Source organism: Acanthochromis polyacanthus, chromosome 7 (genome assembly GCF_021347895.1).
Source record: "Acanthochromis polyacanthus isolate Apoly-LR-REF ecotype Palm Island chromosome 7, KAUST_Apoly_ChrSc, whole genome shotgun sequence".
Classification (NCBI taxonomy): Eukaryota; Metazoa; Chordata; class Actinopteri; family Pomacentridae; genus Acanthochromis; species Acanthochromis polyacanthus.
This window is the reverse complement of record NC_067119.1, coordinates 29,297,330-29,321,515: the sequence shown is the minus strand read 5'-3', so window position 1 is coordinate 29,321,515 and position 24,186 is coordinate 29,297,330. Positions and strand designations below refer to the sequence as shown.

Here is a 24,186-nt window from a genome sequence, read left to right as displayed (position 1 = left end):
ATGTTCCCTCGGGTGTTTTCAAGAACAAGTCAACAACACGGGAGCTTAGAATGTTTTTCCCTTGGCTTGAAAAGCATACAAACTCTGGCTACAAACAACAAAGGTATGGTACTCACATTTGCACTCACCTCACTTTGCAAATAACTGAGCCACCAAATTGCTTACTATGAAACTTTAATGACTGTCTGTGACTGACTGAGCCCTGAATAACAGAGCAAGAGAAGGACCTGCTTTTTTTGCAGCATAATGAATCCCGCTGAAACAGAGTTAAGAAATGAATAAATAGTTAAATAATTAGTGTGGGCTGAAGCAGGATTAATTTACAATGACTCTGACGTCTAAATCGACAGTTTTAATTATCTCAGGAACATACAAAATATCCCAGTAGAAGGTAAACATTTCTGAGAAAGAGGGCTGGTCCCAAAACATCTGGCACTTTATCCCCTGCTGCTTCTGTGACTCAAATACCACAATTCTTTCTGTCTTTTGCTGTGCCGAAGGGCTGTTTGTTGACTGATTGCTATATATGTGTTAAGCTGATTCCTTAAAGTTGATCCGTAACTTGTCACCCTTCTTAATCGTGCCTGTGTACGAGCATTTCAGTACAAGTTCTGCTAGTAAAGCCTTCTGATGATTAAAAACTGAACGTGTGATAATCAAACCGAAGCTTAAATAAACCCAACAGATGCCTAATCTCCATCCATCCATTCTCTATACACCGCTTAATCCTCATGAGAGTTGTGGGGGGGGCTGGAACCTATCCCAGCTGACTTTGGGAGAACCAGAGGACGCCCTGGACGGGTCACCAGGCGATCACAGGACTACATATAGAGAGAGACAGAGGTACTAAAACATTGATGAACCTGATGGGAAAAGGGTGGTTGAAAACACCATTAGAGTAGTGTAGTGTAGAAGGTTGGGCCAGTGCTCTTCAGGGTCTTTTACCCAGCAACATTTTGCAAAAGATGATGGTACCATGGCTTTGCATTGTAGTCTACCTTTTCATATATTGCTTTCGTGCATAAAGGAACACACTTGTGCCTTTGAGGATCAGCTGGTGATGCATTATAGAGATGATGATAATGAGCTTCTGCGTTTAAATCACGATTCAAGCAACCAGAACACTTGATTCTCCTGGAGCACAAACACAAAGGCTCTTCTTCTGCAACAGTTTATGTTATTTTACATTTGGATATTTCCTCATGTATAATGCATTGCAGATAGAAAAGCCCTGTACACATGAGACGGCTGAGCACAAAGTTTTCTTTATCAAAGAAAAAAGAACAACACTGAGCTTATAGTGTAAAGGTTCTACTCCAATGGGGCGAATATAATATGCAACAGGTAACGTTTTCAATTTTTTTTCAAGTAATGTGAATGCAAATCCAGCCAATGAGAAGGAGATCCATTATCTGATCAGTTACCTGGGGAGGACAATGACAACACAGTTTATCCCCGTAACACACGCTATCATATTTTCAAGCACTTAAGTGCATGTACCAATCATAGACTGTATATAAAGATGAACAATTCCTCCACAACATTACCCATAGTTTTCCGAACTGCAGTCTTAAAGTTCAGTGTGGTGGCCAGCATGTTATCCAAAACAGCCATGCCCTTAATTATGCAAAACTTTAAGCCTTAATACAATTAAAATAGGTGAGTTATTTAAAAATTCCCCCCAGACAGTTGTCATTAAGAGGGAAATTAACTACAGAGACCAAAACTGTATTGTACTAGGCTGTAAAGAGGTTTTTTCTAATGCACATTTCAACATTCAGTCCATTGGGATCGACCTGCCTTTGGATGTAGCCTCAAGTGGACATTTGAAGGATTGCACTTTTTGACTTTTACTCATTGGCTTCATGCCTCCTCTGAGGGTTGCTGCTTGGCACTAATACAGCCTCAGATAAGTATTAATCTTGCATCATTCTTTGTACCCATAAATGAGTCCATATGTTGGCAGTTTTAACTAACAAATACCAAAAAATATTTTAAAAACATACCAAGTTTACAATATGTAAACTTTAAAAACTAATCAGCTGGTCAACAATAATTCTTACAAATATGCAAAGAAATTTTATCTATATGTAAAAATGTTAAAAGTCACAGTTGTTTTCTAACATCTGATTGAGCCTTGTGCTAAGTTTGGCGTATTGACTGCAACCTGGTGTAAACTATTATGAAACTGTATGCTTATTAATATGCACTGTCCCGTCCAAATGAATAAATTTTTAAAAAACATCTCAAGGTTTAGACAATTATGAAAGCCCAACAATTTTCTGTTTATTTATTTTTTGAATGACTGGAAACACACAGATGATTAACAAATTAAAGGAAAAACCTGAACCTCCTGCAGTGAGGGGATCTGTTGGCTTTGCTACTGTGTCTGCTGTCATAGTTTGGGTCCACTTCAGTTGTTCTGAGTGAAAACCTTTATGCCATGATGAAACTTTTCCATCCTGATGGGACTGGTCTCCTCCAGGATGACAATGCTCCCATCTATAGGAAATGAAGGGTCACTGAATGGTTTGATGGGAACAAAAATATTGTGGCTCTTCGGTTATGGCCTTCACAGTCATCAGATCTCAAATGCAGCTGAACTATGGGATGTTCTGGACAGATGTGTTGGACAGCGCTGTCCACCACAATCATCAACACACCACTTGAGAGAATATCCTTCATAAGTCTGGTGTTTATCACTGAAATGTAGCTACAGAGACTCAGATTCAAGGTGTATTAAAGCTGGTCTGCCAAGACAAAGTGACCCAACAACTAACTAATACACTTTATGTAGTTTTCTATTTTTTTTTTTCCATTGTCACCCATCTGGAGCACTCCCATGTTCTCCAGGGTTTGCAGGATTGGAGATGATTTTCACTTGAGTCCGTAAATAATATAATTTAAACTCCCTGTCTCTTTTTGTAATTTCTATGATTTTGCAAAGGGTATTCTTTTAAGAAAAACAAAACAATAACACACTGAAACTGCCACGTAAGCCTATGCACCGAAAATAAAGAATGGATCAGTATATCGCCTCCAAAATGTTTATTTTTCTGTTATATACTGTATATTTTTTCCATCTTATTGCAGGCTGTAATCAAAGTGCTATGTAGTTGTTCCCACCTCGTTTGAACTTTACGTGCAAGTAAAATATTAATGATGCTCCTGAATTCGAGAGACTGAGAGTCATGCGTTTGCCTGAGCGATGAGATATTCTAGAAGCACACGGCAACTCTTACTGCAGATACTTAAAATCAGAGCACCTTGTCCTATAGTCGTAAAAAGTTGTCAAATGCCAGAGAAAAGTCCACAAAGTGCAACAGAGCCTCTTTCTGCATCAGTGGCTGCAGTCGCCCTGCTCTTGACTCTTTAGTTCTCAACAACAGTATGAAATGACACTTTTAACAACTTACACTGAAAGGAGCTTTAGGGAATTAATGCTATCCATCTATTTCATGACAAACGCCACTGAGATTATGAAGAGATTACCTTCCAGTTTAGTTATTCTGAATATCATGACACGCCATTTAGGCATAAATAATCTGCTGTTTGCAGTGTTCTTCGTTGGGTAACACACCCTTTGGTCTCACATTCAATTTTTAGGAAATTTGAGTCACATAACAGCAACAGGGCAGAAAAAGATGACATGATGAATCCATGAGTCCATCTGTTAGTCCATCTGTTTGCATCATATTGGCAGGCCTCTAACGTTCCCCTCTATCTTTATCTCCAGTAGCGTAATTCTGTAAGGGTCGGCTCACCTTTTGATCTCCGTGAATGGGATTGAAAAAGGCTAAGTTGGTGAGCCTTCTGTCAGTGGCACTCAAAAGATAGCAGTTGACACCCATAAAAAGTGATTACAATGTCAGTTTACAAGCTGTAGCCGGGGTACAGGCACAGTCATTTTCTCCTTTCTCATATACAAGATGAGATCCAGCTGATAACCTGTTTACAGAGCCGACACACAATCACTGATAGTCAGCACAGCGCAGCCTCCCTTGCTGAGAGCAGGTTGGATTTTCGGTGTAGAAACAACCCCACAGCCTAAATGTTGCAGAGCTCTCTCCCTCTCTATACGCCGTCATTGTCACGCAGCACGTTTTCCCACGCTTTAGGTGCACATTACTTGAATGACATGTGATCTCCTTAGACACGTGTGAGGCAGCTTACCCTTTGAAGAGCAAATTTTGTTTGACATTCAGTTGCAGCGTGCGCTACTATAAGTCTGGGAGGCATTATCTGAACACAATGGCTCATTCCGTCACCCTGCAGGTCCTCCCCTGCTGAGGAGTTCATGAGGCAGGTGTCATAAATGCATTTTTTTCTTAATGCAGTCCACGGGCATCAGAGGGAATCTTGTTTAACTCAGAATATTAACACATGTCTATCTAAATATTAGCATGAATTCATTACTTCCTTTAATCACATGTGTCCTGGATGCTGAGTTCTCTCATGTATGTGCAGAATAGTGAAGAGCTCACCACAGCAAACATTCCTCTTTGCATGCACAAGGGGCTGCTGTTACCACACGTTTCAGCTCAGACTTTCCAGTGCTGTGCAGTCAAATGGTTCTAGACTGCTGTGTCCAGTGTGCTGAATGTCTGTCCAAAGCAGAACGAGCAAAGTATAAAAAATGAGCATGAAACAACCACAGAATTAAAGGTATCTGTATCTCTGACTATCTGTTTTCTGGTCCTCCGCTGTGTGTTGACTGCCTACTTGGTGAAGGCCAGTCATCTGAATACCAATAACTCCATTGTTTCCACCTCTTCAGCAGCATCTCTAGACACCAGGAGGTGTGAGCTGTTTATCTACATAAACGTGTCACACTTGAGCTGTTACTGTAATTATCATTTTAACAAGCGGCTAAGAAAGAGGGCGAAAAATCCTGTTTTAGCCAACTTTATGTCATTTCCCATCATTTCTAATTGAATTATTAAAAGGGCTCATGAATGTATGGTGAATTTGGATCATATTACCCCTTCTTTTGATTACAGAAACTTAATCATCATCATCATCATAGTCAGCAGTATGTTTGTTTAATATGGGCATGAAACTGGCTAAAATTTCAACAAGCACACAAGTTGAAATCAGAAAAAAATAGAATATAATAAGTCTAAACGCGAATCGTAAAGGCGCAATGATTAATTGAGAAGTTGTCACCTATTAAACTAATCAGCAACAAATTTCCACTGAGAAAATCTGTCTGTTCAAGTCAAAGCTGGCACAGTTACTAAACAGTATAAGAGCAAATAACTTCAAAGCAGTTTATTAAGTTATGTTGGCGACTCCTGAGACTTGGTACTGCAGCTGGTTATGAATGAGCCAATATTCAAATTTAAGCCTTTCACACTAAAGAGCTGCACTAAGTAATGGGGGAACAAACCAAGTCCATCTTCTTCCTTGAAATGCACTTAGCACAGTGTGTGACTGACTCCTATTATCCAACATCAGAGCCGTGGATCTGCTCGACGTGAGTCAAACCAGCCCGTGTAATCTCTCCCTGCATATAATATAGATTTCACATAATTCATGAAAGAGTTTGTTTTAAATGATTAAAAGAAGCTTAAATAAACCCAACAGATGCCTAATCTACATCCATTATCTATACTTCGCTTAATCCTCATTTGGGTTGTGGGGGGGGCTGCAGTGAAGGGTGAAGGCAGAGGACACCCTGGACAGATCACCAGTCCATCACCGGGCTACATATACAGACAAACACTCACATTCACGTTTACGGACAATTTACCAATTAACCCGAACATGTTTTTGGACTGTGGGAGGAAGCTGGAGAAAAAAACCCTTGCATGCACAAGGAGAACATGCAACTCCATGCAGAAAGATCCTGGGAAGGCCGGGACGCAAACCGGAGATCTTCTGGCTGCAAAGTGCTAACCACCAATCCACTGTGCAGCCCCTAATCTCCAACCTTTTTAGGGCATTTCAATAATTGATTCCTTGGTTTGAGTCTTTTTTTTTCAGATGAAGAACTGGAAATTCTCTGATTCAAGCTTTTGAAGTGTGGATATTTTCAGTTCCCTTTCCTCTTCTGTGGCAGTAAACAGAACATCTTCAGAGTGGGGGAAAAACATTCGTCATCTTTGGTTTTGACACATGAGGGTGATTGACATTTTTCACCGTTTCCTGACATTTTAGAGAAGAAACAGCTAAAATAACTGTTAGTTGCAGCCCTGGTTAATTTCAAACCACATTTTGTCAACAGCAATTTATTTTGTGAATGAATGTCTCATGGATTTAACCCACATAAAGACATGATCAAGTAATAAATAAAACCAATAGTACTCTGAAGTAATTAATTCATTTAGTTAATTGGCTGTATTTCCATGTTTGGTGTCGATACATATTTATAAGCTCATATTTGTGTGCTTGAGGACGCCTACGCCTCTGAGGAAGGAGAGAGAGAGAGAGAGAGAGAGAGAGAGAGAGAGAGAGAGAGAGAGAGAGAGAGAAGGGGAGAGAGAGATGGGAGAGACACGGAGGAAGAGTCAGAGAGAGAGTGAGGGAGACTGTGTGGAGTGGAGGATTGTGCATCAGTCTATTGGCGCTCAAATGGGTAATTGCACACACAGCAGCCTGAACTATAGCGGCGACTCCAACTACGAGCTCAGAGTGAATCTGTCCTGTTTCTGAGCGTCATCCGGAGAGCAGCAGCTTTTGGAGCGCTGCGGACAACTTGCATTTTGCTTGTGCAAGTGATGCTCAGTATGCGGACCGACCCTGAAGCTGCATGAACTGCGACTGAGAGCAGTTTAACGTGCTCCCCAGAGGACTACTCCTTCCCTCAGTTAACGATGGGTAAGTCATTATTTTAGTGGCACATAATGTCAAGGCGACAGCTGTGATCATTCTTACTGGTACATTTCTGAGTTGGTAAACTGAATTTTTTTTCATCTCTCACTCCTCATGATAACTACAGCTGGTCTTTTATTCTGTGTCAGTTTGTTTGAATAATATCCCCTCTGTCCTCCATGTGTTTCTTTGTGTCTGGACATATTCATCCATACCTTTAAAGTAGCAAACGTCAGCCTCTTATCAATTCTTCATGAGGCAGGTCTGGTGTCTCAGGCATCAGACTTCAAGCTGCTCCTCACTACATGACCTGAGTTTGAAGCATGAATTCGTCACCTTTACTGAACCTGTTTTCTTTGAGTACACATCTTGTCAAACCAAGTCAGCTCTTTGATTGCCTATGCCCCACTCTACCCCCAACAGGTTCCGTGATGTTGGACTGGAGGTTATCATGTCTTCTTCTGCATGCAGCCCTTTTGCTGCTGCTCAGCAAGGGGGAGAGGATGTGCCCTGCCAGTTGTCGCTGCGAGGGAAAGATTGTTTATTGTGAGTCTGGCGTCTTCCAAGACGTTCCAGAAAACATCACCACGGGATGCCAAGGTCTGTCTCTGCGTTACAACAACCTGCTGGTGCTGATACCGTACCAGTTCGCTCATCTCAATCAGCTCATCTGGCTTTACTTGGACCACAACTCCATCAGTGCCATAGATGCTTTAGCCTTTCATGGAGTGCGCAGACTTAAGGAACTGATACTCAGTTCCAACAAAATAAGCCATCTGCACAATAACACATTCAGTGCCATACCAAACCTGAGAAACCTGGACTTATCCTACAATCAGCTGCAGTCTCTGCATCCGGGACATTTCTACGGACTGCGCAAGTTACAGAATCTCCACCTTCGCTCTAATGGACTGAGGCAGATCTTCATCCGCACGTTTCTGGAATGCCGCAACCTGGAGTTTCTAGATTTGGGTTACAATCGCTTGCGGAGTCTCACCCGCACAACATTCTTAGGGCTGTTCAAGCTTAAAGAGCTTCATTTAGAGCACAATCAGTTTTCTAGGATTAATTTCTTTATTTTCCCACGCCTGAGCAACCTCCAGGCTCTTTATTTGCAATGGAACCGTATACGATCCATCAATCAAGGCGTGCCATGGACATGGCAGAAACTTCAGAAATTGGATCTTTCAGGGAATGAGATCCAAATCTTGGACCCAGCTGTTTTCCAGTGTATGCCAAACTTGCAAATCCTGAACCTTGAATCCAACAAGTTGAGTAGCGTTCCTGTGGAGGCTGTGGCAGCGTGGACCTCCCTGACCACTATCAGCCTGGCGGGGAATGCCTGGGACTGCAGCCCCAGCATCTGTCCTCTCATGGGATGGCTCAGAACCTTCAGAGACTCCAAAGACATCAGCATGATATGCAGCAGTCCCAAGTCTGTGCAGGGAGAAAGAGTGGTGGACATCGTGAGGAACCACTCGACATGCGCGGACATGTCAGTCGTGTACTCAACCACAGCTCTCATCACTTTAAGTTCAGTTCAGTTTGTGAACATCACAGCTGGCACATCTTCTGCTGATATTACAGACCTGACTCGTACCGAGTCACCTGCACAGAGACTAACCACTCCATCTGTCCGTCCTGTAGGAGCTGACAGAAAGACAGCAGAGTCCACAACGATGAGCTCTACATCCCACATCTCTCCTGAAACCCCCACATCATTAATCCCAGAGCTACCATTTGAACATATGGCTTTCCATAAAATTATTGCGGGCAGTGTGGCTCTGTTCCTGTCAGTGTCATTGATCCTTCTGGTTATTTATGTCTCGTGGAGGCGCTACCCCAACACCATGAGGCAGCTGCAGCAGCACTCAGTCAACCATAAGCGCAGGAAAAAGACTCGCAAGCAAGAGCAGGATCTTAACTCTCAGTTGCAAGAGTACTATCTGAGCTACCACTCAAACTCAGAGACAATGGACTCCTTGGTGAATGAGCCAAGGCCTTGCACGTGCACTATATCAGGATCAATAGAATGTGAGGTCTGAGCTGCCCATTCCACCTTAAGAGACATAAAGTGCAATTGCTAAGCAGAGGTAAATGGCTTTTTCCACAAGATTAAGTAGTTTTATCTCTAATATGAGATGATAGATTCTGCAGCACTGAGAAAAAATACTGGGGGGCATAGTACAATATAATTATGTGCACAGAAATGAAGATTGGAATGGAGAGATATATTTGGAGAGAGCTCATTATCACCCTGACCAGCATGAGAAGCGTTGTGGGGTCAGCCGCGTTGGCTGTGTATGATCGACTGGACCTCTGCTACAGTAAAAGTCAGCTCTGTAGAGAGACCGACCCTATTCTTGGTCTTATATCGCCATAGAACATATGAGCCAACTAAGCCACCTTTTTACTTGCTAGGTTTTTTATTTGTGTGTTTTTTTTATTATGTAGCTTGTAAAGCCTTTAGGATGTATGCGAGTGTATGTGTGGGTACGAGTGTTGCAGGGATGAGCTGATAATCCCCCGGTTTACTGACATCTGGTTGGTAGATTTACAGTGTTGCACCTTTTTCTCACAGATATTATATGTCCAATTGAATTATTTGGGATTTAACGTACTAGTGCAGCTATTAGCACTACCATAAGAGGTGGGGGAACAGTCACAGAGAGAGCATCTTGTCCTCAGATCATTTGCATGAATCCATTCTCCTTACTTCGATGCTTCTCTCTTCTGTAAAATGATCAGTTCTGACTGACAAAACGTAAAAAAAAAATATATATATGTATATGTGTGAATTTCAGTTTAATGTGGAACGAGCCACATGCAGTAAATTAACAATATTGAAAACCCATGAGTCTAATCTCAGGATTGATATTTTCCAAGCTGTACAAATCTGTCAGGTCCAGTGAAGGCCTCGTGTGTGTCAAAAGTAACAATGTTGGTTTTCATAACAAATTTTGTATTGATTATTTCTGTCATTATAATAATGCATTGTTTGTGTAAAGGCATAATAGTATGGGTACTAGGCATTCTATGTGATAATGACTGTATAATTAAAAGAAACAACAACTAATGAAAATGTGTTTTTGATGAGACCATCAGTGACTGCAGCAGCACACGGAGAAAAAGAAGCCCATTGTAATCCGTGCATTCTGCTGTGGATGCTGGATTTGCTGCTGCATGTGAGGGGAGCTGACATATTTTCACGTGTCTTTCTTTTCTTCTCTCCTCTGCTGGCACAAAAACATCAGCAACAGTATTGATTGTATCTGGGCAGCACACCTCTCACTCAGGGGTAGGGGGCACGTGTCAGTCCCCAGGAAGCAACTGTAGCACAGAGGGGTTTTCTGCTCTGTTTTCTTTGGAACGGGGGTTTGCTTTCAGTGCAAGTGAAGCACAAGCAGGCAATGGCATTCTTTGCTTGTCCAATGAGACAAAAAGACATTCTAGTCCCTCAAACCAGAAAGAGATTAAGAGTCTCTGCTTTATGTAACCACGTATTCTCTGTCAGTTGAGAAATATGGCTCGAGTGCAGTGAAAGTACAGCGAGAATAGAGGCAGGCTGCTGAGGGACGGAGGGTGTTACAGGTCAAGGCAGTTATGCTATTATGAAGATATCATCCACCTTGGTCTGCCGTTTTCCAATCCCCTCCTTTCATTTCTTCCTGCCTCATTTTTCTTTCCCAGTTTTTTTTTTCCCTGTGTGAGGAGAGAAAATTGACTCATGCCAGGATGTATGTGCATCACACGTGCATGTGTTAAGCCAGGAATGCATAGGCGATGATGGTTTCTGCATTAATGAGCGACAAAGCAGGTGTTTGTTCCTCCGTGAGATTAAGTTGAAGACAATAATCCACTACTTGCTACAGCCTTTTCCTCACAGCTGTCGGTTGTTTTTAAGACCTGATGCCAGATTCCTCCTTGATGTTATTAGCATGTTCACACAGCTCATGTAGAGCATGTACAGTAAAGCTTCTGACTGGTCACAGGTTGTTCAGATAAGGATTTATGATCTCTCACAATCCACTCTCCAAACATGACTCAGGCTTTCTTTATCCTCCAGGCAGGCGTGGAGGCATGGTGCCAACAGAATTTATATCCATATATTTAGTTTGCAGCTCCTGCATATATGATGAATTTCTCTCACTGGCCAATGGGAAAATCTGCAAAGCTGTAGAAAAAATGTAATACGAACAGGACAAATGATTTGTTGATCTAATTTTGGCAGGTATTGTAATTAGTGTTTGATTTGTCATATTGTGACTGATGAACAGCAATTCTGCTTGCTTGGAAATCTTTTGGCGTTGTGTAGCTAAGAAAGGAATGTTGATTGGAGAGCTGTGGTCTGCATCTTGCAGATCATTACTGAGGATATTTGTTTGGATGAAAAATTGCGGGAGTGCTCTGCATTGACTTTGTGTAACAATGCACAAATAGAAACACACTCCATGGGCAAAATCTGAAAAAAATACACAGCCCCCCTGCTCTCTAAGAAATATTTTTAATCGAGGTTCCTTATATGCCACGAGGTGCTCGGAGCAGATGAGCGAGGCCAAAAACAGAATCAGTAAAATCATGCTCTGAAAAATGCAGAAATACAGTGTGCTTTCTTGCTGCTTCCTGTAAACACTCGCAGTCAGGGGTAACTTGCTCAGCCTTCACTGGCAGCTGTGAAATTTTGATTCACGTCTCTCACTGGGGGATCTTTGCCAAGGTAACGTGTGTAACACTCTCTTTACCTTGGGTTAAACTGGTTATGTTGAAGGTAAGCATAATCGTCCTAAAGCAGCAGTGATGATATCTCATCGCGTTAAAAATAGATTTCCTTTTTGTTTGGCTGCCTGAGCTCATATTATGAAGTAAGCAATCTAGAGCAGTAATTCAGCATTTTGGGAACTAGCTTATTTGCTTTCTTGCCAAGAGTTATATGAGAAAATTGATACCACTGCTCTGTCTGTGTGGTAAATACAGCAGAAAGCAGTCCAACTCACTGGATGTAGATTGCAGGTGTAAGCCTGTCATTGGCCAAGTTTTTCACATCTCCTTCTGCTGTCTACGTGTTGCCTTACAGGAAACTATGACAACAACAACCTCAAAGCAGCAACCTATCGCACTGAAATGTCATGTTTTGCTGAAGATTTTGATTGTGTAGTAAGGTAGCCCTGCTAGTGTTTTTTTTTCTTCAGTGAATTAAAACCTTTGCTGTATCCGGGGATTAACTAAAGTTCAAACAAGCCGGAGCGTTTTTCCCATATAGCAGACTGATTGAGGTACAGCCAGACCATTCTGCACAGAACAGCTATGTGACACTAAATGTGACGCTGCAGCCAGCAACCAGCACTTCCAAAAGCTCAGTGAGTCCCAAAAACTCATCTCAGTTTCTTAAATTTACATATTTAGATTTTTTATTCATGAAAATCCCCCAATTTCTGTCTGAAAAGGGCTTCACTGTAACTTCGTGCCACATCTTGAATGTGCCAATCGATCAATATAAACCCACCTCTCCCCACTTACAATAGCTCGAGCACACCAGCTCACCTGTGAATCTGCTCAAACACTGTAAAACTACTCTGCACTACACAATGTTACGACGGCTGTGGCTGCATATTGTGTTGAGTGTGGTATTGCTGTGTTTTGTATTTTAGAGTTTTTCTTTTGTCTGGGAGTGAGGGTTCTGTTGTTGTGTGGGTCTTTGTTTCTTTGTCCTTGTTTGGTGTGAGAGTCGTCTGTTCGTCCTGTGAGTTTGTAGTGTGTGGTCTGTCGTGTGTGTAGATCTTTGTTGTGTCCAGGAGGTGTGTAATTGGTTGCAAGGTGGACCTGACACTGGTTGGCTCTCCACATCTTTAAAATTGGGCAGCCTGCAGTGGATGGAGCCTCAGTGACAGCAGCACCTTTTGTCTGGTCCCAGACTCCAAACGATTTGTTGATTCCTCTGATTCTGTAGAAGATTAATTTAGCCGTAGCTTTGATTTTGTTTTGTAAACTTAGCTAGCCCTTTGTTAGTAGTTGTGTTTTGTTGCAGAAGTTTTAGGTTTGAGTGTAGATCACCTCCTTAGTTTGAATCCAGTTTTTTTATTTTTTTTGTTTGAATGTATCGCCCATTGAGTGGCCTGTTTAATTTAAAAAGATATTATAAATAAACACTGGTCAACGGCTTAGATCCTGGCTGTTGGTTTGGGGACTGGGAAACATTTTAAGCTATGCATCTTCCCCCTAGACAGCTGTATAACAATGTGAAGCTGTAATATTGGAGTAATTTGGTAAAACATCAATATAATAAAACCAGAAACTGCCTCTGAAGACGACGAGTGATACAAAAAGCCACATCCTGCAAATAGGACATATGGACATGTTAGAAGAAATGAAATACTTCACTTTTGACATGCTTCTGTTTCACCAGGATGTTTATAGCTGAGAACAATAACTTCCTGAACTTCCTGGTGGTTGCCACGATGCCACACATAGATAGATACAGTTTTATAGGTTATGTTCACACGCACACCAGTGTCCTTTTTATGAGGCCTATCCCAGTTTGATCACATGGTGTTTACATGGAGCGTAGAGGAACTGGTTATTCACTTCCCCATATACATGATAAATACTGCATCCCTGTTACTGATTACTGTCTACTGTTTACACAAGGGTCTATGATGGTTAAAACACAAACTTTCAGTTTAGTCTGACCTGTGACTGTCAGTCTAACCTTGAATTAATTTGATACTGGCTATTGAAAATGAGGCCACTTTGGTTAATGGTGAGCTTAATCTCGAGTGTCTTTCAGATTTGGCTTATCCACCTTATTGCTAATGGGAGACAAGAACCACAAGAAACCATAACAAACATGTCTCTCACTTTGAATGGTGTCAAGCTGTCCCTGTCACTTTCATCATGCAGGACAATGGAGTGATGGATGAAGCCAAACATGTAACTGTGACTGCTGGGATAAGGTCATCAGCATGAAGTTCAGTGACCCTAAACGGAGACCAAATTTCCGCATGAGCAGGACATCCTTTTACCGGCTGTGTAAGACAGTTGAACCGTTCATGAGAAGAGAGGAAAGAACAGGACCATCACCAGTTCTGTTACAGAAGACAACAGCCTTCGTGTTGTGCAAAGTGGGTACGCAGTTGTGGAGAATATTGTTTAGTTGTTAACAAGCATGAAGTTCACAGAAACACAGTAAAAGAAGGAAAAAATGATATCGTGTTCTGTCATGCTGGACAAAGCTCTGATCTGAAAAAGTATACATGCAACAGTATCCTGATTTCTTTTGGAGTGCTCTAGCTCACATAATCATGGCTCTCAAAACCAGGATGAGAGCTTATCTGGGTTTTTAAATGGGGATATGATGTTTACATGCGCAAATACGAAAATAGGATCTGATCATAATGCTCAGGTCCCTGTAAACGCATAGACAAGAAGTCTATATGTCAGGGCTTTTTACAAATTAAACAAGATACATGTATCAGCCAGAACATTAAAACCACCTGAAGCGGCTTGTTCACGGGATGTGGCACTGGCTCGCTTTGAAACCCATTCGCAACGACAGGCCGCTGCACCAAGCAAAGCACATCCCAGGGTGCAGGTCAGAAAGACCGCACACTCGCCACAAAGTTCAAATTTTTTGAACTTTTTGGTGCAATATTATGTAGAAATGCGAGGCCAATAGAAACGAGGCATCTCACCTGGCACTGAGGACAAAGTGGAGGAAATGTTGGTTCTGTGTTTGCCTAATGTTTACCAAAGGTATACGACATAACTTTGTGGCTGTATTGAGACTCGGTGAGAAATGTTTTTGCCTTACATCCTACAAATGCGTGTTCAGATTGAGATCTGGGGAATTTGGAGTCCAAATCAACACCTTACCGTCTAGGAATACCATATAAAGGTGAACATGGTCAGCAACAATGTGTTCTCCGGGTGTACTGCACTGAATTGGACAGGGACTGGGAAGAGGGTCTGCCCTGGTTGATGTTAGCTGCAAGAGAGGCAGTTCAGGAAAGCACAGGGTTTAGTCCAACTGAGCTGGTTTTCAGACACACTGTGCATGGTCTATTGTCTGTCCTTAAAGATCACTGGGTTGAAGCAGGACCTCCTAAAAAATTTGACTGACTTCGTTAATGGTTTCCGTGGTCGTTTGTTTGTCGCTGGTGCTTTAGCGAGAGAAAAATTGCAGATGGCTCAGAATAAAATGAAAAAACTGCATGATCGCCGTTCTGTACACCAAGTCCAGGAGACCAAGTTTTGGCTCTCATGCCTATTGTGGGATCACCATTTGAGGCTAAGTTTACAGGCCCTTACAGTGCGGTAGACAAATTGTCTGATCTTAATTATGTAATTTCAACACCAGGCCGTAAACAATCCCAAAAATTCTGTCACGTTAATTTGCCTTAGCCTTATTACAAGTGTGAGTCTGATCCTGTGGTGGGTAATGTTTCTGAGTCCTGTGCTGGCTGTGATCTCTGTGTTGGAGGGTTCAGAGGGAGATGGGATTCCTGAGCCTGATGACAGTTTGCTCTGTGGTCGTTTCAAAAAATTCAGATTCACTTCATAACTTGGATAAAATCCTGTCTCACCTGTCTGAGTCCAAGCGCCTGGAGTTGTCAGAGCTGATCAGTAAGTATCCCTGTTTGTTTGGTGATGTGCCGCCTCGTACTAATTGGCTCGAGCATGACAAAATGCTTCTCAAAGTATCCTGCATTCCAGGATGAAAGATTTCCCAACAGAACATTGCCCAAAACATTGCATGGCCTCTGCTGGTTTGCCTTAGTGCATCCAGCCATCTTTTCCCTGGGTCAATGACGCACATGCTCCATGGTCCATTTCTGACACTCATGTGCACATTGTCTGTGCTTCCAGCAGTGGAGAGGGGTCAGCATGGGCACCCTGACCGGTCTGCAGTTATGCAGCCAAAAATGCAGCTGCATAATTCAGTGAAATGCTCTGTGTTCTGTCACTTTTCTGTCATAGCAGCTGGTTTTTGACAATTTGTGCTACAGTTCTGTGGGCTCAGACCACACAGGCCAGCCTTTGCTCCTCATATACATCTATAAGCTCAAGTTTACCAGATGTCTTTCCTTCAGTAACTTTAGGCAGATACTAATCCCTGGAGATTTTCTTGACCAGATGTGTAGCCATCACAGTTCAAATTAAAGTTGCTCGATCCTTACACTGCCCTGTTTCCCTCCTGTGCATTACCTCCAACAGCTGACTGTTTATTTGCTGCTGAATGCTTCCCACCCGTTGACAGGTGCCACGATAATCAGATAATCACCGTTATTCACCTGTCAGGGGGTTTAATGTAGTGTCTGATTGGTGTATATCATACTAATCAGGTGCTGGTATGTTGACTTTTCTACCACTGGACAGAGTCATGTGAGTTTTCCTGTTTTCAGCCCTTATGCTAAGATAAAGAGTGAAATTTTTCTTTAACAAACAGAGAGTGACATCAACAAATCTCCCAGTTAAGTCAAATATAGAATAAACTACAGTCTAATCAATTAGGCTAATGAGTGTTATGTTCTATAATTTCTTAAAGCTCCTGTCCTTGAGCGTATTTCAGTTTTGTGGTCCAGTGCATTTGTAGCAGCCTCCCATCCACTGGAAGGGATTTCTTCAAGGATGATTGAGCCTTAAAGGTCTTAAATTGGACAAAAGAAGTTCACCAGACAGAGCAGTCTTTCTTTCTTTCTTTCTTTCTTTCTTTCTTTCTTTCTTTCTTTCTTTCTTTCTTTCTTTCTTACAATATGGTAGAATTACATTCGCTCTTAAAATGAATAGCAGAATCCAAAATACAGTGTCTGTAAGCTAGCTAGTCAAAATAATGAGTTCCAAGCTGTTAACTTCAAATTATGAATGTCAGCTGGAAATAGAGTTGGTGAAGTATGAAAGTAGTCAAAGGCAGTTGTCACAGTTTGAGGAAAAAAAGTTGTCCTGTCTCCCGTGTGCCACAACAGGATTTCTTTGTTACTCCACCTTTTGTGCGCTGTATGTCACCTGTAAAATTCATTTGAATACTAATGCTTTACAGCTTTTGTTTCATATCCCAGCAGGCCCTAAGAGCAGGAAAAATGTTCCTCGCGGCTTTTTTCGTTCATGTGAACATGATGGGGGTCAGAAAGACCTTTCAGTATTATTTTTTTAGGGAAGGTAATTGTTCCAACAAGGGGGACATTAGTTAGCTGAGCTGAAAACAATTTTGGAACAACTTCCAACAGAAATGATGATTTAGTACCATAATATCTTCTCTTACTTTCATCTTTCCACTTCATTATTCACTGGAAGCTTAAGAATAGACAAGAAACAAGAATTTAGATTTTCTCTGCATTTTGTCCTGAAGCAGCAGGAGGGAGAAACCTCCTTTATATTAAAGATATATCCATTGTGTGGGCTTTGTGGGTCAGCATATGTACCTTTTTATCCTATGGTCATGATTTGTGCTCCTAATCATCCCAGTATGCACTTTTTAACAATAAAATCACTCCCTATTACAGTAAAATCTTTTCAGCTATGGTTTATTACATTATATGAGCCAAAAGTGGAAGGGTTGCTCCAAACATCCAGCGTGATATATTATATTTTACGAGTTGCTTTCTTATCCATAAAATGTGATCCCAGAGCAGCTTTAGTTTACTAAACATGACGAAATCATTGTAGGCAGAAACCCAGTTAACAGCTTGACCTTTAAGGCTGAATTTCTGCTTCCCTCTGACAAAATGTCTGCTATATTTAGAGCCTGGAGTAATGTTTATATGTCTTGTAGTCACATATTTTGAACTTAGTTTCAATTATCTCGGATCCAGCATGCTGTACATGCAGACTGGATGATGTAACAGTAATATAGTGCATTCTTTTGAGATGTCACCTCATTGCTTCGCTGATTTATTTCCCCTGATTCTTCGACAGCTCTGTATCCCGCACCTGGGAAATCAACCAAAAGCCAACAACAATTAAATGTATAAGATTTATAAGCAGTGCGCCCAGTCATATTGTTGTTTTCTGAGTAATAAAACACAACCATGGTGCCTATAATAAAGGCGCTGTGGCTGCGTCCACGGAGGATCACACGGAGGTAAAAAAAGAAAGTCATTCAGATCTGCGAGAAGGAATTTCAGCTCCTGGTTGACTCACCTGCTAACATGCACACACAAACACACACAATTCAAACTCCCCTTTTCAAAGACAGCAGTGATTTGACAGCTGCTTGTGTGACTGACAGACAAGCTGACCTGACAAAACCAGAACAGAAAATCTGACAATAATAAATAAAATATGTGAAACAGGTACACGTCGTGCCCAGAGTCTCTCAGTTGTCATTGCTGAGCTATCCTGGCAGTAGCTAAAATATAATGCAATCGGACTGATCATTTGGAGGCAGATTAGGTATTGAGCTTGACTCTTGAACAACACATTTAAACTGAGGGAAAGCGGGCCTCTTCAAGACGCATCGATTCCAACAGACTGCACGCGACAGCAGAACTACTACATAAACACGGCCGTTATAAAGGGCTGTAAAATATTGCTCTTATTAAGTTTTTTCTGCACAGGGAGTCCTTTTGACAGAAGTCCCTCAGGCTCAATGCTGTGGGCTTCTCTGCTGCTGCATGAATGATGGCAGCATTAGTGCAGCAGAGGCATACATTGCCACAGCGCTCTGAAACGTCCTAATAAAGATAAAAAGTACCAAACCCGTCTTTATTTCCGCAGAGGCTCCGCTGTGAAGGTTTTTAAAGGGCAGGGGGAAAAAAAGAAAATGAGTTACATAGGAATGAATGTGCGGTGGACTGCTGTTGTATTACTGAGGTTTGACTGCCTTTAACAACTTGAACCTTTTGTCAGCTGGGATTTTGTCCCTACAGGGTCCTTTCTGATTCCGCCGCAGTCTATTTTTCTTTGCTTGTTTAATAAGTGTCTTTAAGTATCGACCTCTGCTGGTAACCACATAGCAGTGATTCATCCATCCATTAGCTATACTCGCTTTATCTTATAGAGGGTTGTGGGAGGTTGAAGCCCATCCCTGTTGACACTAGAGAGAGACAAACAACTATGCACACTCAAAATCACACCTATAATCAATTTAGAATAACCAGTCAGCCTATCATGAATGTCTTTGGACTACAGGATGAACATTTAGCATCCAGAGAAAAGCCATACAGGCACAAGAAGAACATACACTGCAAAAACTCAAAATCTTACCAAGTCTGTTTGTTTCATTTTTAGTCAAAATGTCTCATTCCACTTGATTTGAGATAAATTCACTTAACAAGTGACATTTCAGGAAGATGGAGGGGCTCTTAAATATCTTGTTAAGTCAAAAAATCTTGAAATTATCTTGTTTTGAGTTGTATTTCACAAGAAAACTCAAAATTAGTTTAATACATCTCAAATTAGGAGGTTACATGAGAGCAAAAATCTATTTTTGAGTAAAAAACGGCCATTTCCTTTAACATATCTGGCTTTTTTAAAGACACCTAAGCTTGACAATCCTGATCAAATAAAGCTTGAAAATAAGTTTTCCCAGCTAATTTTAAGATCTCAATATTCTAAATATCATATCCTATTTCAAGAAATCTTACCAAGCCATTTTTCACTTGTTCTATTGGCAGATTTGTTCACATATTTCAAGGTAAAAAAAAAATCCTTGAAATAAGTTATTTTTTCTTTTCCAGTGCACAAACTGCACACAGACAGGGTGTTTTTAACCAGTACCATCTTGCTGTGAGGCGACAGCGCTAACCACCCCGGCTGTGATCTCATAGCCGCTAAATTTTGTGAAGAGCATAAAGAGTGAAGACTTGCCATGAATTTCAGATTTCCCAATCGATCCTCCTATTAGTAGATATGATCTCTCTGGAGCTCTCTATTGCTCAAACCAATGGTGCAAAGGGAAACATGACCGACACTTTCCCTGGAGAAAATCACATTAAGTTATATACCCAGATGGTAAAATAATGTCTGAGACGGAGGGTGAAATATTTACGGTGACTGTGTATAAATGTTGATAGCATTAACAAGCTTTGTTTTACGCTGTTCTCCTGCTGCCATATTAGTTATATATACACACACTACCAGTCAAAGGTTTGGACACACCCTCTCATTCAGTAGTTTTTATTTAATCATTTTTACACATTGTACATTAATACTAAAGACATCACAACTATAAAAGAATACTTGTAAACAAAAAAGTGTTCATTTTCAGTATTAATCTACAATGTAGAAAATAATACAAATAAATAAAAAGCATTGAATGAGAAGGTGTGTCCACACTTTTGACTGGTTGTCCATATATAGGGGTCAACGGATGCACTTGACTGGCTGAATATTGTGGAGGTTCCCTTTGTGTGGTCAGAACAGTTTTTACCTTTTGTTCCGTGGACATCGGAGCTCTGGAGGTTTCGAGCAGTATCTGGTACTGGCATGTTGGCAGCAGATACTTTGCTTCCTGTGTTTTTGTGGGACCTGTGTGGATCTGGCATGTTCGCACTCTACTGAAGCTCATTTAGACTTGAATCCAAGCAGTTTTAAGGTCGGGTCCACTCCTTGTCACGTCCTATGATTTGTTCCTGAACAGTTTTTATGGTACAGTGTGGTGCAGTGTTACCATTAGAGGGGTGTATGCAACAATGTTTAGATGAGGGGTACATGTCAAACCAGCATCCATGTAAATGCTAGAACCTGAGGTTCTGCAGCAGAACATCAATGTTATTGACTTTACCTGTCAGTGCTTTTAATGTTTTGATTTAATGTATTGGTATATAGATTTTTTTCTTTTCTTTGTGTGAAAATAATCCATTTCCAGTATGACGAGACTGATCCTTGTCGATTTAAATGGTAGTATAAGAAAAATAAATAAGAAATGGGCCATAAAACTAAACATCAGCACTGGTCTGGCACAGCTGACACTGCGGCATAAATAATAAAAGCACATTTACAGCAGAGCTTGTTTGCTAATTAGAGCGAAGATCCATCAGCAGAACTGGACGTGTGTTTTAAAGGAAAGTGGTGTCATCATAATCCTGCTTTGTTACGTGGCATTTCTTTGGCTTGAACATCAGATTTCTTGGTCATCACGGCATCTTCCATGAATCCATCAACAATGCATCGCTGATTCTGGGACTGTAAAACTTTCATTTGTTGACAAATAATTTCAGTTGACAAACAGTGCAATCTTGTATTTATAGGATTAAAGTCCTCGGTGTGCCAGTCCAATCAAAGACTCCCAATCATCATTCATCACAACCATTGTTGTCACGGACCCCCGTCTCACATCACAAATATCGGTTTTACTAACAAGTACATGGAAAAATGTGTTTTTTATTAAGAGCACCGGTGGTCGATTCATATAATTTATTTTAATTTATGTTTCCGTGAAGCAAAGTAAAATGCCACAATAAGAAATTCCGTTTCCACTGTATATCATCCATAGAACCGGCTGACTTTTCCACATTTCAATGCTATATTTACATCTAGTTCAATAACACTCTAATCATCTGAAGTGATGATTGCTCTGCATTTCCACACTCTAATCTATAACTCGTGGCATTTATAAATGAGGGTGTAACTGTAAAATACATTTGACTTTGTTCTTCTTAGAGACAGGAGGGAGCTTCTGCAGATCACCATATCACAGTGTGGTGATTACTGCAGCTGCAGAAGTAAATTCGTTCATTAACAGCTAGCTTTTTGTTGGCTTCGGTGCCCTGATTGCCCTCTAAATAATCCCATTCATCACTGTTAGGTATCTATTGAGTTATTATATTTTACTACAATTAGCATGATTTCCATTTTAATATCTTATGCAATATGCAAATGTTTTATTAAAATACATTACAGTGGTACTCAGGCACCTTGTCCTTAATGCGACCGTCGCTGCAATGTTATGATAATTTGACTAGCCTTGTGCAGCGAGCGTTGTCATAGCAAATTGCTTTGCCCGGTTAGACTGGAAGGACGTTGTAAACAGGTTCTAGTTTATTTATTAATTTTAATTCATGCATGGAAAAATGCATGCAAACATGAGAGAACAGCAAGTAGGGCGCTGGCATCACTGTGAGGTTCTTATTTGGGCTTTGATGCATTGTGTGTTAGACATGTCTGTGGAGCTAACCTCTAAAGGACAACTAGTCTGGGAGTTGCCAGGACTTTAATCGACATCTACATGACATCTAGACTGTGCATTTGAATTGCAAAACCAACGTGCCAATAAATAAAACATGCTCATGTAATAAATTCCTACATTAGTAGCACAGAAATCTGCATTTTTACAGCGGTATAAATTTCCTGTCAGTCGTTTCTTGTGAACAGTTAAGACAGGGCTGATGAAATTTTAGATTTTCCTTCTTGGAAGTCACACCATGAGGAGTCACAGCTGCTTGGAATCTAGTTTTGCAGAAATTTGGTATAGGGCAGGGGTATTCAACTAAAACTCAAAGAGGTCCAACCAGAGAAAATGTATTAAAGCAAAGGTCCAGAACATCATCATGTCTCAGTGGAATTAGTGTGATATATGCTGATGTTACCTAGTTATTGTATCAACGTCTGCATGTAAACAGTAAGTGACTGTCAAAAGCATTTTGACTACAGATATTTAAGGCTAAAGATATGTGTGATGTTCTTCCCTCATTAAGTAAAAAGAGGACTGCATTTAAAAATAAGACAAAATTAATAAAGTTACTTTTGAAAAATTGTTTACATCTTCAGAAAAATAAAATGTGGTTGCAGCTTATCCCTTTTCTTGTCTCACCCAACTTTACAATATATAAATCTCAAGTAATTTTAAGCGAACACTTGTACAGTCTCTCTCTTTCTTTCCCTCTTATCCCACTGCCCTACATTCGGTTGTTTTGTGAGAGAAGCGAGCTGTAGCTTGTCCTTTCAGGATTTTAAATGTAGGCCTGAATGGTGTCAAGGCCGTTCTCATGCACATGTGGAGGAGCTCATTGGTGAACCTGGAATAATATTTAGTCTGAATCATGTTCACGGCTTAACTGGTGTGGAGTTGGTTTGTGCGTTTCCAGAGGGCCGTACTATGAAGTGAGATTGGTGGGCCTGCAGGTATGTGGAGTTTTCAGTGAGTGAGGCTCTGTTTTAACTGTTAGGTCGCCATGGTAACTGATGCTGCAGAGCTACTCTGGTCCAGATCAGGTTATGTTCAGTTTCAGATTAAATTGAGAATCAAAGCGTTTTCTGATGATTCTCTATGAGCAGTACAGATTCTCAGCTGACGGAAAAAGTTTTATCTGTAAACCTGCTGATCTGACCGTTATTAAAACCACTGAATAAAGCCGTTTAGTTCGAGTATCACACACTGTATTCATCGTGTTGCCATGGGAATGTGACATTTATTTGGTTGGTGATGCAGAAATCCTATCATTGTGTTTATGTTTGGTCTCTTTACTCTTGTAGTACTGCAGCTGATAGAACACAGATTAGATAATTGATTATTTTATTAGTTTTTATTACAGAGAATATTCAATCATTAATTTCACTTTGATTTGGCCACAAATTAAAGTGATTTACTGCATTATGGGACAGTGTCAGACTTAAATGCACTTCAGTACATTATCATGTTTAAATATATGAAGTTTAATAGTTTTATTGTGCAGCTGTCTGATAATAATCAGCCGCACTGATCGGTAAAATAAATACATTAGGCACATTAACAGTTTTCTATCAGCATTCCTGTCTTGCATCATTTCTAGCAGCAGCTTTTAACAGTCATAAATTTTTCTATTCCTCATCGTTTACCATTAAAACAACCCTTTGACTGAAGCAGCTGTCGGTTCATTTTGGAAGGGAAACGAGTCAAATGATGTGTTAAATGAACTTTTTTCAGTGCATGCATTTGAAACAGAAAGTTTGAATTCAGAGAGAAAATCTATAAACAGCTTTGTGTTGTCTGTTTAGCCGATTTATACAAAGAAAGCCTGACTATATTAAACTGGCTTCGTAGTTCAGCCTCTGATCTGCTAAATGGTTTCCAGTGGTATAAAATCCCGTTGTTCGTTTAATTCTCCTTCCCCCCCTGCAGCCTTGGTGGAGTCCTGCACTCTCTGAGTGCTTTTGTTGTTGATTGGAGGTCTGGGTCTGTATATGATGAAGTCTGGGTCTGGACTCAGACTGCAGTCCGCCAGCTAATGCCCTGGGCTATAAGTCAAAGTTAAATTTGAACCTGATGGTGGCGCTAGCAGAAAAGTTGGCAAAATTTGGTACAGTTGGCCGGTTTTATTCATTCCATGTTGAGACATTTCACTCAGAACTGCAAATATTGTCCTCATGGTGGTGCTAAAGGTAAAATCAGGTCAAAAGAGCCATTAAGATTCATTCTCTGAGGACTATTAATCCCTTGATACTTACTGTCGCAAATTCGCA

At 40.8% G+C, this 24,186-nt stretch overlaps 1 protein-coding gene across 1 annotated transcript; it reads left to right on the top strand.

The window, feature by feature from the left end:
• Positions 1 to 6,474: 6,474 nt before the first annotated feature.
• lrrtm4l2 (leucine rich repeat transmembrane neuronal 4 like 2) lies at positions 6,475 to 14,015 on the top strand. The gene is made up of 2 exons (XM_022196924.2): positions 6,475 to 6,819; positions 7,237 to 14,015. The coding sequence occupies exons 1-2, from the start codon at positions 6,816 to 6,818 to the stop codon at positions 8,856 to 8,858; spliced, it is 1,626 nt and encodes a 541-aa protein (XP_022052616.1). The 5' UTR covers positions 6,475 to 6,815; the 3' UTR covers positions 8,859 to 14,015.
• The last annotated feature ends 10,171 nt before the right edge of the window (positions 14,016 to 24,186 follow it).